This window comes from Triticum urartu, chromosome 1A (assembly GCF_056163025.1).
Source record: "Triticum urartu cultivar PI428250 chromosome 1A, HENAU_Tu73, whole genome shotgun sequence".
NCBI classification, from domain to species: domain Eukaryota; kingdom Viridiplantae; phylum Streptophyta; class Magnoliopsida; order Poales; family Poaceae; genus Triticum; species Triticum urartu.
This window is the reverse complement of record NC_141873.1, coordinates 536402038-536416910: the sequence shown is the minus strand read 5'-3', so window position 1 is coordinate 536416910 and position 14873 is coordinate 536402038. Positions and strand designations below refer to the sequence as shown.

Here is a 14873-nt window from a genome sequence, read left to right as displayed (position 1 = left end):
AATGCCTCCTTGACCATATAATGAACATTAACAAGTCTCTCCATCTAAAAACAATATGAATGAATTTAAGGCATCAATGACGATTGTTGATTATCCAAAAACAATCCATTATACCTAAATCATATCAACCTAAATTATCGATGATGTCCAAAAAGTGTCATTAATTAACATACAGTAAGCAAAGTTTACCCTAAACACTAACTAACCATAACCCCCCAATCTTTCTACTCAACAACCAAACATTCCTACTACACACCATGCATATCCCTATATTACCAAAGTTAAGCAAAACATTCACACTAAAATTAGGGGGAAAACATGAAGTAGGATTCCTCCAACATGTAAAAAATGCTAGCAAAATAACAAGATTTAACCAAAAAAATTGGGTGATTCGGGAGAGATTACCACAAACAACAAAGTGATGGAAAGATCCACTTAAGGAAATCATCTTTTGGAGAGATTTGAGGGGGGGCTTGAGGGGTGGTGGAGAGAGAGGGGAGGGGAGCAACAAGTGTTCTTGCGGGTCGGGCTGGATTGGGGAGAGTGAGTGGGGTGGGTCCCCTTCACTCTCCCGTAGGGTTATTCACTTACCAGGGTGAAACGCCAATGTGCGTGGTGTCTTGGTCGGGTCTGGAAACACCAAGCACCTTGGCATCCAATCCTTTGTCATGTCAGGAGATCAACGAGGTAGCGGGTCGTGCGAGCCAGGGAACAGATGCTAGGGATCCTAGCGTATCCCGTGTAAGCAGAACGCCAGAGATGTCGGCGTGGCAAAAAAAAGATCAGATTTGATTATTTATTTTTTGCAGACAAGGTCAATTCATGAATTAGTTAGCCCAAAAGATTAGAACAGAAATTTTGTCCATTACTAGTAGTAATGGCTTTGCTTTTATGGTGAAAGAAAAACTGGCGTTTTCAAATCATCTTGGTGCAGGAAGACGTAATTTGTGAGGAGTCCGGTTGGTTTTCTCTGCGAGCTGCGAGTTCGTTCACATGGCAATGTCAGTAGTAATTATGGTTTTGCCCTGCAAGATGTGAGCTGAGCCAATGGCTCAACTTCCATTAGTGGTACTGGTTTCTGCTCTTATGGCGAAAGAAACATTGACGTTTTCAAACCAGTTTGGAGCAGGAAGACATAATCCAAAGCTGGCTTGTTGCAACTTGCAACTAATGGCACTGTGGCAGCGCTAGTACGTGTACTCTACATTACTCAAGGCTCACTTAGCACACACCGCTTTGAGTAGTAGCTGGTTTCCCGCCTCACTCAAAGGTTATTTAATTCCAATGCTGGGAAATCCAGTACTCTCACGTGCTTAGTTTGGGGAGCTGCTGCATCGCTACTACTCATCATCAAGAATATTTCTGCTCTTATCTAAACAATAATTACTGCTTCCCTCGCAAAAAAAACAATAATCACTGCTATGCTACCAGTAGGTCCTGGCCTTGTTGTGGGATACGAATCAGAGGTGCGTGCATGAGGTCATTCCACAGTCCACCCATGCCGCCCGCCCCAAGTCTTCCGTGCGTGACGCAGCAATAGCATAGCATGCCTGCTGCTCACCACCACCACCAGCAGCAGCAGCACAGCTCCACATCGTTGTTTATTTGGTCACGTGTGCTCCCAGCCCGAGCGAACAAGTGTGTGTGCGCGCGCGCGCGCTTGCAGGAGGAGAGGAGAACTGCAGCACTATAATCGCAAAAGAAAAAACACAAAAACCGGAGCAGCGCACGTTATCGGCCACCTCTCTCCTCTGCGGCTGGATCACATGCACTGTGCCAGTGCCTCCTCTGCCATTCATAGCTGCGCGATGCTTTTCAGAGACAGAGGCACGAGTAATATTTGCGTTCTAGAGAATGAGAGGCGGAACAGCTGGCCGTTCGGTTTTCCCTGCAGGATTCCAGCTCGTTCACATGGCAATGGCAGGCAGGGCTGGGGGGAGCTTTGAATCACCAAACAATACAAATGGCTCTGCTCCGGCAGTGGCAATGGTTTCCCTTTTTTTATGGTCGAGAAAAACTGGCGTTTTCATACTGCAGTTTTGGCGCGGGAAGACGTAGAAATCCAGTTACTCGATTTGAACTGAAGATGCTGTAAGGCCAACTCCATCGCTCGACCATATCATGTCCGCCTCCATCCGTTTGAAGTAGAACGGACGAATAGCGCGGTCCAGCGCACGGCCTCAAATAGACAAATATTCAGATTGCGTCCGTTTTCGACCCATCCCCGCCCCAAACTTCCGCTTGGTTTGGGGTGAAACGGACACGCGCGGACGGCCTGGACGCACGCCCTTGTCCCCCCCTCGTGGCCCGCCTGTCGAGGACACTAGCAGTCCCTCCGCTCCCAACGCTTTCACCATCTCGCTCCCGCCCCGCCCCGCCGTCGGCGCCGCTGCTATTCTCCGGCCGCCTCCTCACCGCGCAGCCCCCGGCCGTCCCTACCAAACCACATCTCGACATGGCCGCCACCACGCCCGCGCCTTGGCCGTAGTTTTGGTCGTCGATCTGAGGTTTGGCCATCGCCGTCTTTGCCGGTCACAGAGGGGACAAGACCGCCGGCGACGCACCACGGCGTTCTTGGCAGCTTCCGACGAGAGCTCCATAACGGCCAGTAGCCGGCCGGCAACCCCCCCTGCTGCGTCGAGGTGATCATCGCGGCCTCTTCGCCACCACGCCCGCAAGGTGTTCGACATTTTTCCCACAAAGGTATGGACAGTGGAGACGAGTTTTTCTTCCATCGCTTCCTTTGTTCATCGGACGATTCGTCGTCGGATGATGAAGATATTGTGGTGGCTGCACTGGTAGTTCACGACCACATTTAACGGCAGCTTCCTCGGTACAGGGGGTCACTCCCTGTCCGTGCTCCCAACCTGAACCGCAACAAGGAGAGAGGTCACGCCCTGCTCTATGCTGATTACTTTGCCAACACCCCTCTCTTCAAGCCGGATAAATTCCGTCGCCGTTTTCGAATGGCTAGGCATGTGTTCAATCGTATCCGAGAGGGAGTGGTTGCTCATGACCCACACTTCGAGTGCAAGACGGATGCCCTTGGCAAGCTTGGATTCTCCTCTTACCAGAAATGCACCGCGGCCATCCGCATGCTTGCATATGGAATTCCAGGCGATCTGGTGGATGAGTATGTGCATATGAGTGAGACAACATGTCTGATGTCAATGTACAAGTTTTGCCAGGCTATGATCGAGGTGTTTGGCCCAGAGTACTTGAGGCAGCCAATTGCCGCTGATACAGAGAGATTGTTGGCGACCAACGCAGCTAGAGGCTTTCCACGCATGCTTGGCAGCATAGATTGTATGCACTGGGAGTGGAAGAACTGTCCATTTGCTTGGCAGAGCCAGTACAAAGGGCATGTCAAGGCGTGCACTGTCATATTAGAAGCGGTGGCATCACAAGATCTTTGGATATGGCATTCTTTCTTCGGCATGGCAGGTTCTCACAATGATATCAACGTGCTGCAGCGTTCTCCCGTCTTCACGAGGCTTGCAGAAGGCCACTCCCCACCTGTCAACTTTGAGATCAACGGCCACCATTACAACAAGGAATACTATCTAGCAGATGGTATATATCCTCAGTGGTCAACTTTTGTGAAGACAATCTCGAAACCCGAAGGTGAGAAGAGAAAGAGATTTGCCCAAATGCAAGAGAGTGTTAGAAATGATGTGGAACGTGCTTTTAGTGTGCTTCAATCCCGGTGGGGTATCGTTTGAAACCTGCACTGTCATGGGATGAAAGGAAGCTTTGGAAGGTGATGATTGCTTGTGTGATCATGCACAACATGATCGTCGAGGACGAGCGTGATGAGAGTATCTTCGACCAAGGATTTGATTATCAAGGTGAAAATATTGAGCCCCTGCACCAAGACCCGGCCACATTTGAACAGTTTGCCCAATTCCACCGTGAGATGCATGATTGGCACACTCATTTGAATCTTCAAAATGACTTGGTTGAGCACGTGTGGGATCACATTGGCAACTAATAGATGTATTGGTCCATTTTATGTTTAGTCAAGAAAATTTCGATTTGATTGTAAAACTATTTTATTAAATACAATTTTAATTGGGTTGTAAAACTATTTAATTTTCAGACAAAAATTTGGGTTGGAAACTAGTTTTGATGAAAATTTGGGCATTTTTTGCCCTGGCAAATAGGATGGGGCAAAATGATGCGTCCGCGCGCTGGGCGCACGGCCATCGCCTCCCAGGACACGTCCGGACACGATTTCAAATCCCTACCCAAACAGACAGAATCCGGACAAACGAACGTCTGTTTGGGATCGCGGTGAAGTTGGCCTAAGAAATCCTTGGGTCGTGGCGCGGGAAACCTTTTCCCCGAAGTACGGTGTGGAGTGGCGTTGCCCCGCATCACCGCAGACTATTAATAAGTCACCAGATAAATACACACACCTCCAAAATAAATTAAAGTGGCACGATGCTGCTTTCCACTGGGCCTGCTTTGTTCACCCGTCCAGCCCAAGACAGCGGCGGATTCATCGCAAAGATATGGCACTGGCATGTTTGCAGTTGATCTTCTGGAACGAATGAAGAAAGAAAAAAAGAAAAAAGTGGCGTGAGGCGCCGGAAATCCGGGGCCCGGCGGTGCACGGACGGAACCGCTGCGCGGTGCACGGACTCGTCAAGGAAGACGGCGGCTCGCGTGTCCCGCGTCGTCCGCCGCGCGGCGCTGCGCTGCTTTTTGCGTCGAGTTCCCGAGGGCCGAGGTCAGGGCGTCACGTGCTTGACCGCGGTCGTGGCTCGCGCCTCCACGACGGGGCCCCGCTCGCTACGGAGTTCAGAGCACCACGATTGGGCCTGGCCCGCTCGCACTCCTCCGGAGTTTGGTTCAGAGCGCCTACCCACCGTGCCGCCCGTCGCATCTGCAACTTGCGACGCAGCGCGCCGCGCGAGCGCGTGTATGTGTCCCGGAGCATGTACGCGCGATCCGCATCGGCCATCGGCAACCCTTGCTGCGTGCTCTAGATTCTACTTCTACCATCTTTTTTCTTTTATTTTTTTGAGACACATTTTTATTTTTATTTTTTTCTTTTATTGAGAAAGCTTTCCCTCAACCGGGCCGATTACAGCGCATCGTACGCCGCCTCAAACGCGTGATGGGTGTCTGTTGTGGCCCATCACCACTCATCCTTTTTTCCTTTTTTCTTATGCAGAATTGGTACATCGACGGACCCTTATTATGGGGTTTTACGGAATGGGTTTGAGTTGTCAAATTATTATTCGATTAAGAGTAGTGAGGGGCCCCACCCACCTGAAAATAGGGGGGGGGGGGGGGGGGGCGGTAAAGCTATGTAACAACCTGTACGCTCAGCATTTTCGTTTCTTATGTCCGTCGCGAATGAGAGCCGCTCGCGAGAGCGGCTATTGTGCTCCGGTGCTTATCTGACCCCTGGTGTGTACGTTAAATTCAAAAGGATCGGTTCCTCAAATTTTCGTGATGCTTACACAATTTCGGTGTGAGAAACTTTGAAAAGGAACACTATTTAAAGCTGATTTTGCTTTTTTTGGTACGAGCCTCTTAGATGTCCAAACATCACGAAAATTTGAACGTATCTTGCGCACATAAGCATCTTGGATGCATAAAAATTCAGATTTTTTCACATGAGTTTACTATTCACCGGGTGTTGATGAGCCTCGACACCGTTTTGACTCGCCGGTCGCTCGGGCTCTTTCTTTTTCCTCGTTCGTCTTCTACATCCAGCTTCTCCCTTCGACTTTTCGCCTTAAGATGCACTCTCTAGGGAGGGGGTGAGTGCCCACCGGAATGGTGTTGCAGGTCTGTGTCGCTCACAGCCAGATCTAATCCACGACCTACATCCTATCCCTTCCCTGTCATCTCCCTCTCTCACCCGCATGATTTTTTTTTCTACGGACTGATTTTCATTTAAAGGAGTCGAAAATGCCTTTGCAACAGTGGCTTGTTCCAATGACAATGCACACTGCTCAAGATACTTTTGGAACGAAGGTTTGCAACAAGGGTTTTGTTACAATGGCGACAAACACAACCAGAAGCCCGAGGTGATTTTGCAACAAGAGTCATATACTCGTATTGCAACGAAGGTTGCAACATATCATGTTACAATGAGGTGAGCAGAGAAGATGAATGATTACACAGTGAGCATCATACGATTGGAAGGCTCGCGCCCCGGCAAATCTTTGTCAAAGTTCATCCAGCTGACACGTAGCACACCCTTTTTTGCAGGGGGTTTGCTAGTTGTTATTTAATAGGCACGCCTACTTGGTATCAGCATCGCCATCTCGGTAGCTCCTCTCGGCGTCGGCCTGATCTGCTAGTACACGCCCCACCATCGCTCTCCCCTGCCCAGCCACCCCATTCCACCACACCGGCTGCCTCTCCACTCCGTACCAGCCAGCCCCAGCTGCGTCCAGACTTTGGATCCGTCTCCTCGGCCTCCTCTCCATGCCTGGTCGGCCGCTTCCCAACTGGTGGTCTCGACACACATGGGCGACCGGCCACCACCTCTCGGTTGTTGCCCCCGCACTTGCCGAGGTCACTAGACCTTCCCCGGTCGGTCATCGCTTTTTGTTGTTTGCATTACCTTCGGACATCTGCAAGGTGTTTGAGAAATAGAAAAAAATATTGAGAAAGATTTATTGAGATCTGTTAAAGCACCTCAACTATAAATTTTTCTAAATTATTGGGACACTTCAATAACCCGTATCGGAGAAGTTTTTATGACATCTGTTGAAGATGTTTTAGTTACAAGCTTAAATTTTTGGGATACCATCAAGAACCATTTATTGTAGAAAATTTTATTGGGATTCATTGAGATACTCTAAGTGTTCCTTCCGTCCTTTTTACTCAACGTATGAGATTTGTTTGAAGTCAAACATTGTAAATTCTGGCCAGATTTAAATTAAAAAAATATCAACATCTACAATAATGAAGTTATACAGTATGAAAATTGATTTCAAGACGCATGTAATGACATTTATTTTGTATGAATGTAGGTAACTTTTTTATAGAGTTTGTAAAGTTTGACTTCAGACAAATCTTATACGCGGAGTAAAAAAGAAAAGTACAACACGCAGGTGATACAAGCCGTGCCCGGTGGGGTTTTTTAGACAAAGGTTTTTTGTTTCAAAAAAGGGGGTAGATGAGTCTGCCATAAATCCATATCTGTATTTGTACCTTATTTTTTACTAATAATAATAATAAAGAATATAATAATAATAATAATAATACTAATAATAATAATAATAATAATAATAATAATAAAGCAAAGTGCGTTTCTCTGATTTTTTCATCCGTTCACCATTTAAAATAATTTTTTTCTATCCGATGTTGTACTAAATTTTTGCTTGTCTGTCTGCTAGAAAATAAAAAACGGATTATCCAGAATTTCATGCATGGGCCGCGCGTTTTGTGGCCCAGCGAAGGCAGCCCATTTCTTTTCCTGGCTTTGCAGCTGGGAAACCCTATTTGCTGCAGGTGGCAGCAAATACACAGAGCTTCGCAAATGGCGCCCAAGACTGGGCATCCCGTTTTACTTCTATTTTTCTTTTTATGTTCCTTTCTCTTTTTATTTCCTGTTTTTTCCTTTTCTCTTCTAAGTATATTTTTATTTTATTTTGTACATTCAAAAATTTCAAAAAAATTTAGGTTTTCAGTTTTCGTTCAAAATTTCAAAAATTTATCAAGATTTTAGAATTTTGTTCCTGTTTTGAAAAATATTTGAAACTTTCTTTCTCATTTTGAAATTTGTTCGAAATGAAAAAAGTTCCCATTTTCAATTTTTTGTGTTTTCCGAAATTGATCAAGAATTTTGGAAATACTATTGTGTTAGTGTTCATAAATTCAAAAAAATGTCCATCTTTAAAAAATACACTTTTGTAAAATTGTTCTGAATGTTGAAAACATGTTCCTGTTTTTAAAAGTTGTTCACAAATTCAAAAAATGCTTGTGTTTTTATAAAAGGTTCATGTTTTCAAAAAATGTTTGTGGTTTTTAAAAAACGATCCCATTTCAAAAAAAATGTTTTCCAAAAAATGAATTAAAAAATGGTACATATTTCCAAGATTGTTCAAAAATTCATAATAATAATTATTTTCTGAGAAGTTAAAAAAGTAAAAAATAAATAAAGAAAATGTTTCGAATCTGACACTCTAGTATGTTCTTAAATATTTGCGCTAGCCATTGATTAGCAGGACGTGTTTGTTCGAGTGGTTGGCAGTACTTTGTCAGGTCTTTTGAGGGCGTGAGTTTGATCCTTCAACTTGTTTTTTCTGAATTTTTAGTTGTGCCTTACAAATATAGCTCGTTTCGGTGCCTGAGCCTTTCACAGCCTAGATAACTTAGCTGCCCAACTATTTGAGAAATAAAGCAAAAATATTTTAAATAGTCTCACATTGCTTCTTTATATGCAGTCGTACCAATTTATATATGTGCACGAATCTACATGTAGTAAACTGGACGAAGCATGAATGGCTTGGTACGTGCGCTAGCTGCAAAAGGACCTTGAATTTCTGGAAAAAAGGATTTAAGTCCAGTACATGAGCTAGATGGATGGATTGCTACTGAGAATTCCTTGAGGATTGCTACCCAGAAAAAGAGAAGAGAAGACCCTACCATGTGAGCTAGATGCATGGAAAAATAGATTGAATAATTCATGGGCCTTTTTTAGCGTGTGATGACCTAACAAAACCCTTAAACCCCCTTGATGAATGAATTAAAAAATAGATAATTGATTACTTCACACGCGGCGAAACCCATAACCTAAATGTTCCTTCTCAATGTGCAGACAGGGTTTTGCTTGCATGTGTAATTCTCACTAAATTTAAACGCGCACAATTTTTTCTCCCGTTGTAATGCACGGGCATATGTGCTAGTCTTCTCATAAATTTTCCATGTCAAAAAATCACCCTATAAATTTAGATACATGCAGGTATTAAAAGCCCGATTGGTTCACCCCGACTGGCAACGAACCTAATAACTGTAAGGTGATCTCCAGGTAACCACGCAGGGCCCCAGACTCCAAGTAAGGATCAGAGACAAGAATATGACATTTCAAAGCCAAACTTCAAACACAGCAAGACCACACACTTCAGAGTCACGGAAGCTAATTATAGTTAGACCCATACAAAGAGAGGCGGTGCAACAAAGGCCATCAAACTGATCACATCATTTCGATCCTAGGTACTATAGGCATCCATCCGTGCGCTCTGTTGAAGATCTTCAACATCATCCTCTTGATCTTCGTGACTGCTTCATCCATTTTAGGTTAATTTTGGCTTGTCTGCAGTCTGGCGAGATAATGGCAGAAACGAAAACAGCTGCAGTGGGATCGTCATGCATTTTCTTATCAAAACAAGCAAAATTCTTGGATTTCCATATTGCCCAACATAGTAATGTCCCGCCAACCAGGACCATCTTCCTATGATCCGTCGGGAAGAGATTTAGCCAGGGCCCCACCCAAGCCATCAACGTCCTCATGGGGCCTGACTAAACCAAAAGCGCCGAGGACAACCCTCGGGGAAACTTTGCCAAATAATAATAAAAGAAAATATGCTTAATAGTTTCACCATGGCCACAAAAGTAACATTGACTATTCCTCGTGCATCCTCTCCGAAGAAAATTGTCTTCTGTTAGGAACTATTTTTTTATGAAAATGTTAACGCCCACACGTATGGGCGTTTGAACATCGCCCACACGCCTCCATCACCATTCATTTTGCCACGTATGAATAGATGACATTAGCAGAAATTTTTTTGGTTTTCGGCTTAAAAATGTTGTATCTCCTAAATAAAAAAGCGAACTAAAAATCCGTTTTCACCATTAAATCCGTCTCGATGAGATCTTTAAAAACTAGACCCCATGTTGATATGTTTCGATAATTTTTTTTGCCCAGAAGTTGCCATGATGTTTACACTGCAGTTGCCATAGGGCTTAAACTAAAGTTGCCATGTGGCAATTTTAGTTTGTAGATCATGGCAATTTTAGTATTTTGATGATGCCAACTCCAGTACTTTGACCATGAAAATTATTTTTGTATGAACCATGGCAATTTTACGTGCATGTATCATGACAATTTTAGTTTATGGTTCATGGCAAGTCTAGTTTCTTAATTCCCCGTTTTATAAATGTCAAAATTTACTTTTAAATGTAGAAGAAAATAGCTGAAACATATCATGACAACTTCAGTGTAAACATCATGGCAATTCATATGCAATAGACATGGCAACTTTTAATCCAAAAAAAAATCATCAAAACGTATCAACATGGGATCTAGTTTCGAAGATCTCATCGCGGGGGATTTAATGGTGAAAACGGATCTTCAGTCGGATTTTTCGTTTAATAGATAAAACATTTTAAAAACTGAAAATCCAAAAAGATTCCTACATGCATGCATGCGATGACGTGGCAATCTGTTTGCATTAAAGACATGTGGTGCGTCTCCCTTCCTGCCACACGTGTGGCAGTTAGCGGCGTCCATTTTTTATCATTAGCCATAGAAAGTTATTGATCTTTAGAGGCATTTCAACTTTCCAGATCCCTCCGTGGTTAACCAAGGCAGAAGCCTTAAGTTGCATATATAAATCTCAGACAGTAAACGTTTGCTTCCTGCCAATTTTCCAAGGCACTCTGTCAAGATTGTCAGATAGAGCAATGCCATCCACCAAATATTTCAATTCTTAAAACACTCACAAATGTTCTTCGAAAATGCAAGGAATCCTTCCCTTCAGGCTTAACAAAAAGCAACAATAACCTGCTTGGTAAAACATACATAATCCAATATGATGATTAGCAGCTACAGAAGTCTCATATCAATCCAAACATCCTCCAAAAAAAGTGTTTATCCCCATCACCAAGCTTCTTTTGGGCAAAATGTTGAAAACTTCTATTTACATTCATCACGCGATCATGGTCATGGTTTTGAACATGGCGTGCTTTCCGACTATTGGTGTATTGGTACCATCGTTAAATAGATTTTAGAAACTGTTAAGTTTTAAATTTTTGTAATTTCATTTTTGATCCTTAAGATTCCAATTTTCAAACTCATAGACTAGCTAGGACCGGTGTTACTCCTCCCCAAGGGCGGCATCTATGGTTGGGCGCACTCCCAGTCCATTGCTTTTCCTGTAAACATTGTTATCAATGAATAATGCCTAGCGTTTTGTTGCTAAAAAACAAGTAAACGAGGATCCACAACATATGATGCTTGGGTGTTCCTTCTCTCGCCAAGTATGGTAATTCCTTCTGGTGCCCTATGAGCTACACCGCTTCACGCCCATACAACAAATTCACACTGTGGATTGGTGGACAAGTGTCATGGCGGCGGCGCAGCGGTCTATGCACCTGGAGATATCATCCTCCCTAGTGGCCGTCGGTCTACGCTTCATTTGGCTTGAGAGCAACATTAGGGTGTTCGACAAAATTTCTACACCCTCGGAAGCTTTGCGAGGAGAGCAAGGGAGGAGCTGCTCCTTTGGAGGCGGGCATGGAATGGCGGACATGCAGGAGAGTAGTCTCTTGTGATCTTTCGAGGGGAGGGGGCGTGACACATGAGATCTATATGTGTCACTCCAAATCTTGTTACGTAACTATGTAAAAACTTCTCTTCAATCTTAATTCAAAGACACGCAAGTTTCATGCGTGTTCCGGAAAAGATGGCACATACAACAACGTCACATTACTCACATACTTATTTTCTGTTAGAGAAGATAGAAAAATAAAATATCAAAATCACCTCATAAAATTTTCCCCGCAAACAAAATGACCCCATAAATCCAGATACATGCAGCTATTTAAGGGTGAAATCCGTTATGTCTGACGGACGTATGGAGAATTACTCCACCTTACTGCATCATCAGTTGCCATCCATCTGTTCATGCGTGTAGGTGGTTCCGTCGCCGCGGGCGGAGGCGGGCAGTGAGGGTGGCAGGTTGGGGCAATTGGCCTGACATTCGTCCCGCCGAAGATAACACGGAGCCTCCGGCAAGTTCATGCAGCAGAAACATTCGGTCGCGATAGGTTCACCCTTGGTGTGGCAGTCCCGATGCACGCAGATCTTCAGCGATATCTTGCTCGCGCCGCCGTCAGCCCGCCGCCCATCTCCGTAGCTTCTCCCGGCCTCGACACGACCCACTGCGTGCAACGCCGCAAGTTAATTAGAGAGCGAGCAGAAAAATAATGATCCAAGGAGGAGCAAGGCTTCGGCGCTTGCTTACACTCGCCGATCACCGCCAGGTACCCGATGAGCAAGATGACGGTGATCGTCACATTCACGTACGCCCTCATGTTTCTTCTAGTCTAGACTAGATGAAAGGACTGTAATATCACGAGCGAGTTAGATTTGCTAGCTCGTAGGTGTCTAGGTGAGGCCGGCGATGATGGCTGCCCCAGCTCCTCGATATATAGGGAGAGATGATCGTGTAGTTATTGTACTAGTAAATCGACATGCGTTCGCTGAGATATCCTTACCATTAATTTCTTTTGGGTGGGGTGATTAATCCACGAGATTTCATATATCCAGCAGATCAGCTAGTAGATTCCTAGTTGCCATGCACAACTAGCTAGCTCGTCGGCCTCTTGCTGCTAGTAGATTTTACATGTCTACGAGCAACTGCCACGAGCGCGTGCTGTGTCCGGGGCATGCCTTGTGCCAGAAACGACCCTTTTCGAAAAAATTAGCCAACGTAAAATGATGTCATGCTATTCCATCAGCCGCGGCGATGCTGGTTGACAAACTTTTTTCCTGTTTTTTTTTCTCCAGCTGTTTTCTTTCATTTTCTTTTCTGTACGTTTGGAGTTTATCTTTTCCTTTATTTTTTTCACTTCCTTTTTTCTGTTTATGTTTTTCTTTTACTGGTTTACTGGTTTTTCTTTTTCTGTTATTTTCTCTGAATGTTTTTTTGATATTTTTAAGAGCGTCTGAAATATTCAAAATTTGTTCAAATTTGATGTAAAATGTTCAAAAACAATCACAAGACAATTTTTTTCCTTCACATTTTCAAAGATGTTTGCTTTTATTAGAACAAAAATAATACTGATTTCAACATTTTTTGAGGTTTTACAAAAAAAATCACGTTTTCAAAAAAGAGTTCTCCTTTTTTAAAATGCATTTTCTAAAACAGGATTGTGATTTAAAAAATGTTCAGGTGTTTCAAGATGTGTTTCATTTTTTTAAAAAAATATTTTTTTCGAAAAAAACCAAAAAATGTTCACATATTCAAAAAGCGTTTTATTCCAACCCCAAAAAACAACATATATTATTTTTCCCGTGTTTTTTGAATTTCGGAATATTTTATTGAGTTTAAAAACTTTTTTTAGTTTGTGATTTTTTTAAAATTTTGGGAAAATTTTCAGCTTTGGAAATATTCATTTTTCAAAAAATGTTCGAAATAAAAAACAAAGAAAACCTGCCGCTACAGTGCGCCGGTCTCTACAGTATGCGGACCACTACAGGGCCAGGTCGTCGTTCGCTGCGTGTGCTGCTGGCTGGACGGGCCAGCCAAGCAGTGGCGCCCCCTGTGCGAAGTGTATCCTTTCCGACGCAACGAGCGTCCTATAGGTGCCCCCATCCCCATTACTACCCAATAAAAAACTAATACCAGGAAATTTGGGCTAAATCGACATGCGTTAGCGAAGATATCCTTACCATTAATTACTTTTGGGTGGGGTGATTAATCCACGAGATTTTACATATCCAGCAGATCTGCTACTAGTAGATTTCTAGTTTTTTTATTTTTTGAGCAATTGTTTTTAGCGAATCTAGTAGATTTGTACTAGTTGCCATGTACAACTAGCTAGCTCGTCGGCCTCTTGCTGCTAGTAGATTTTACATGTTCACGAGCAACCGCCACGAGCGCGTGTTGTGTCCTGAAAATGTAGCCAACGTAAAATGATGTCATGCCATTCCATCAGCTGCGTCGAGGCTGGTCGACAAACTTTTTTTTCTGTTTTTTTCTCCAGCCGTTTTCATCGTGTTTTCTTTCGTTTTCTTTTCTGTACATTCAGAAGATATTTTTGACATTTTTTAAGAGTGACCAAAATATTAAAAAAAACTTGCTTTTTTATATTTTTAAGAAAAAAACCTTGTTTTTAAAATAATTTTTAAGAGTGAACGAAGTATTAAAATGTTCAAATTTTATGTAAAATGTTCAAAAACAATCACAGGACAAATTTTTTCTTAACATTTTCAAAGATTTTCGCTTTTATCAGAACAAAAAAAATTCTTATTTCAACATTTTTTGATATTTTTAAAAGTTTTTCATGTTTTCACAAAAAGTTCTCCTGTTTTAAAAAGATATCACATTTTCAAAAACATGTCTGTGATTTCAAAATATGTTCAGGTGTGTCAAGAGTTATTTGTTTTTTAAAAAAACTTCTTTCAGAAAAAGTTCAAAAATGTTCACAGATTCTAAAAATGTTTTCTTCCCACATAAAAAACAAGATATATTATTTTTCCGTGTTTTCTAAATTTGCGAATATTTTATTGATTTTAAAAAAATAGTTTGTGAACAACATTTAAATTTGGGACAATTTTTAGCATTGTTAATATTCATTTTTCAAAAAATGTTCGAAGTAAAAAAAATAAACCTGTTGCTACAGTGCACTCGTCTCTACAGTATGCGGACCACTACAGTGCCAAGTCGCTACAATTAATCGGCTCGCTACGTCGTCGTGCGTTGTGTCGTACTCAGTTTTTTCCCCTCGAGACATAAAATCCCTCTCGGGCGATTAGGGTTTCGCGGTGGATACGACGGCGGCCGCCTGAACTGATCGGCAGGCTGCACCGGATCTCCGACGAGGGATGGCCGCAGCTTCCCAACACGCAAGTGGGGGGACGCCTCCCGACTCTCCCCGGTCGGCTAGGGCAAAATTGG

At 43.3% G+C, this 14873-nt stretch overlaps 2 protein-coding genes across 2 annotated transcripts; one reads left to right on the top strand and one right to left on the bottom strand.

Annotated features, from left to right (window-relative positions):
• Nucleotides 1-2966: 2966 nt before the first annotated feature.
• LOC147992357 (uncharacterized) lies at nucleotides 2967-3991 on the top strand. The gene is made up of 2 exons (XM_087539010.1): nucleotides 2967-3599; nucleotides 3692-3991. The coding sequence occupies exons 1-2, from the start codon at nucleotides 2967-2969 to the stop codon at nucleotides 3989-3991; spliced, it is 933 nt and encodes a 310-aa protein (XP_087395136.1).
• Nucleotides 3992-11685: 7694 nt separating this feature from the next.
• On the bottom strand, nucleotides 11686-12362 carry LOC125537790 (uncharacterized). The gene is made up of 2 exons (XM_048701103.2): nucleotides 12216-12362; nucleotides 11686-12132 (listed from the first exon to the last, which is right to left on the bottom strand). Exons 1-2 carry the CDS (start codon nucleotides 12283-12285, stop codon nucleotides 11855-11857), a joined length of 348 nt encoding a protein of 115 aa, XP_048557060.2. The 5' UTR covers nucleotides 12286-12362; the 3' UTR covers nucleotides 11686-11854.
• Nucleotides 12363-14873: the final 2511 nt, after the last annotated feature.

Coding starts and splice junctions, on each gene's coding strand:
- LOC147992357 (XM_087539010.1), top strand. CDS start 2,967: ATGGCTAGGCATGTGTTCAATCGTATCCGAGAGGGAGTGGTTGCTCAT. Junction 3,600..3,691: donor ATCCTCAGTGGTCAACTTTT/GTGAAGACAATC, acceptor ACGTGCTTTTAG/TGTGCTTCAATCCCGGTGGG.
- LOC125537790 (XM_048701103.2), bottom strand. CDS start 12,285: ATGAGGGCGTACGTGAATGTGACGATCACCGTCATCTTGCTCATCGGG. Junction 12,133..12,215: donor CCTGGCGGTGATCGGCGAGT/GTAAGCAAGCGC, acceptor CGTTGCACGCAG/TGGGTCGTGTCGAGGCCGGG.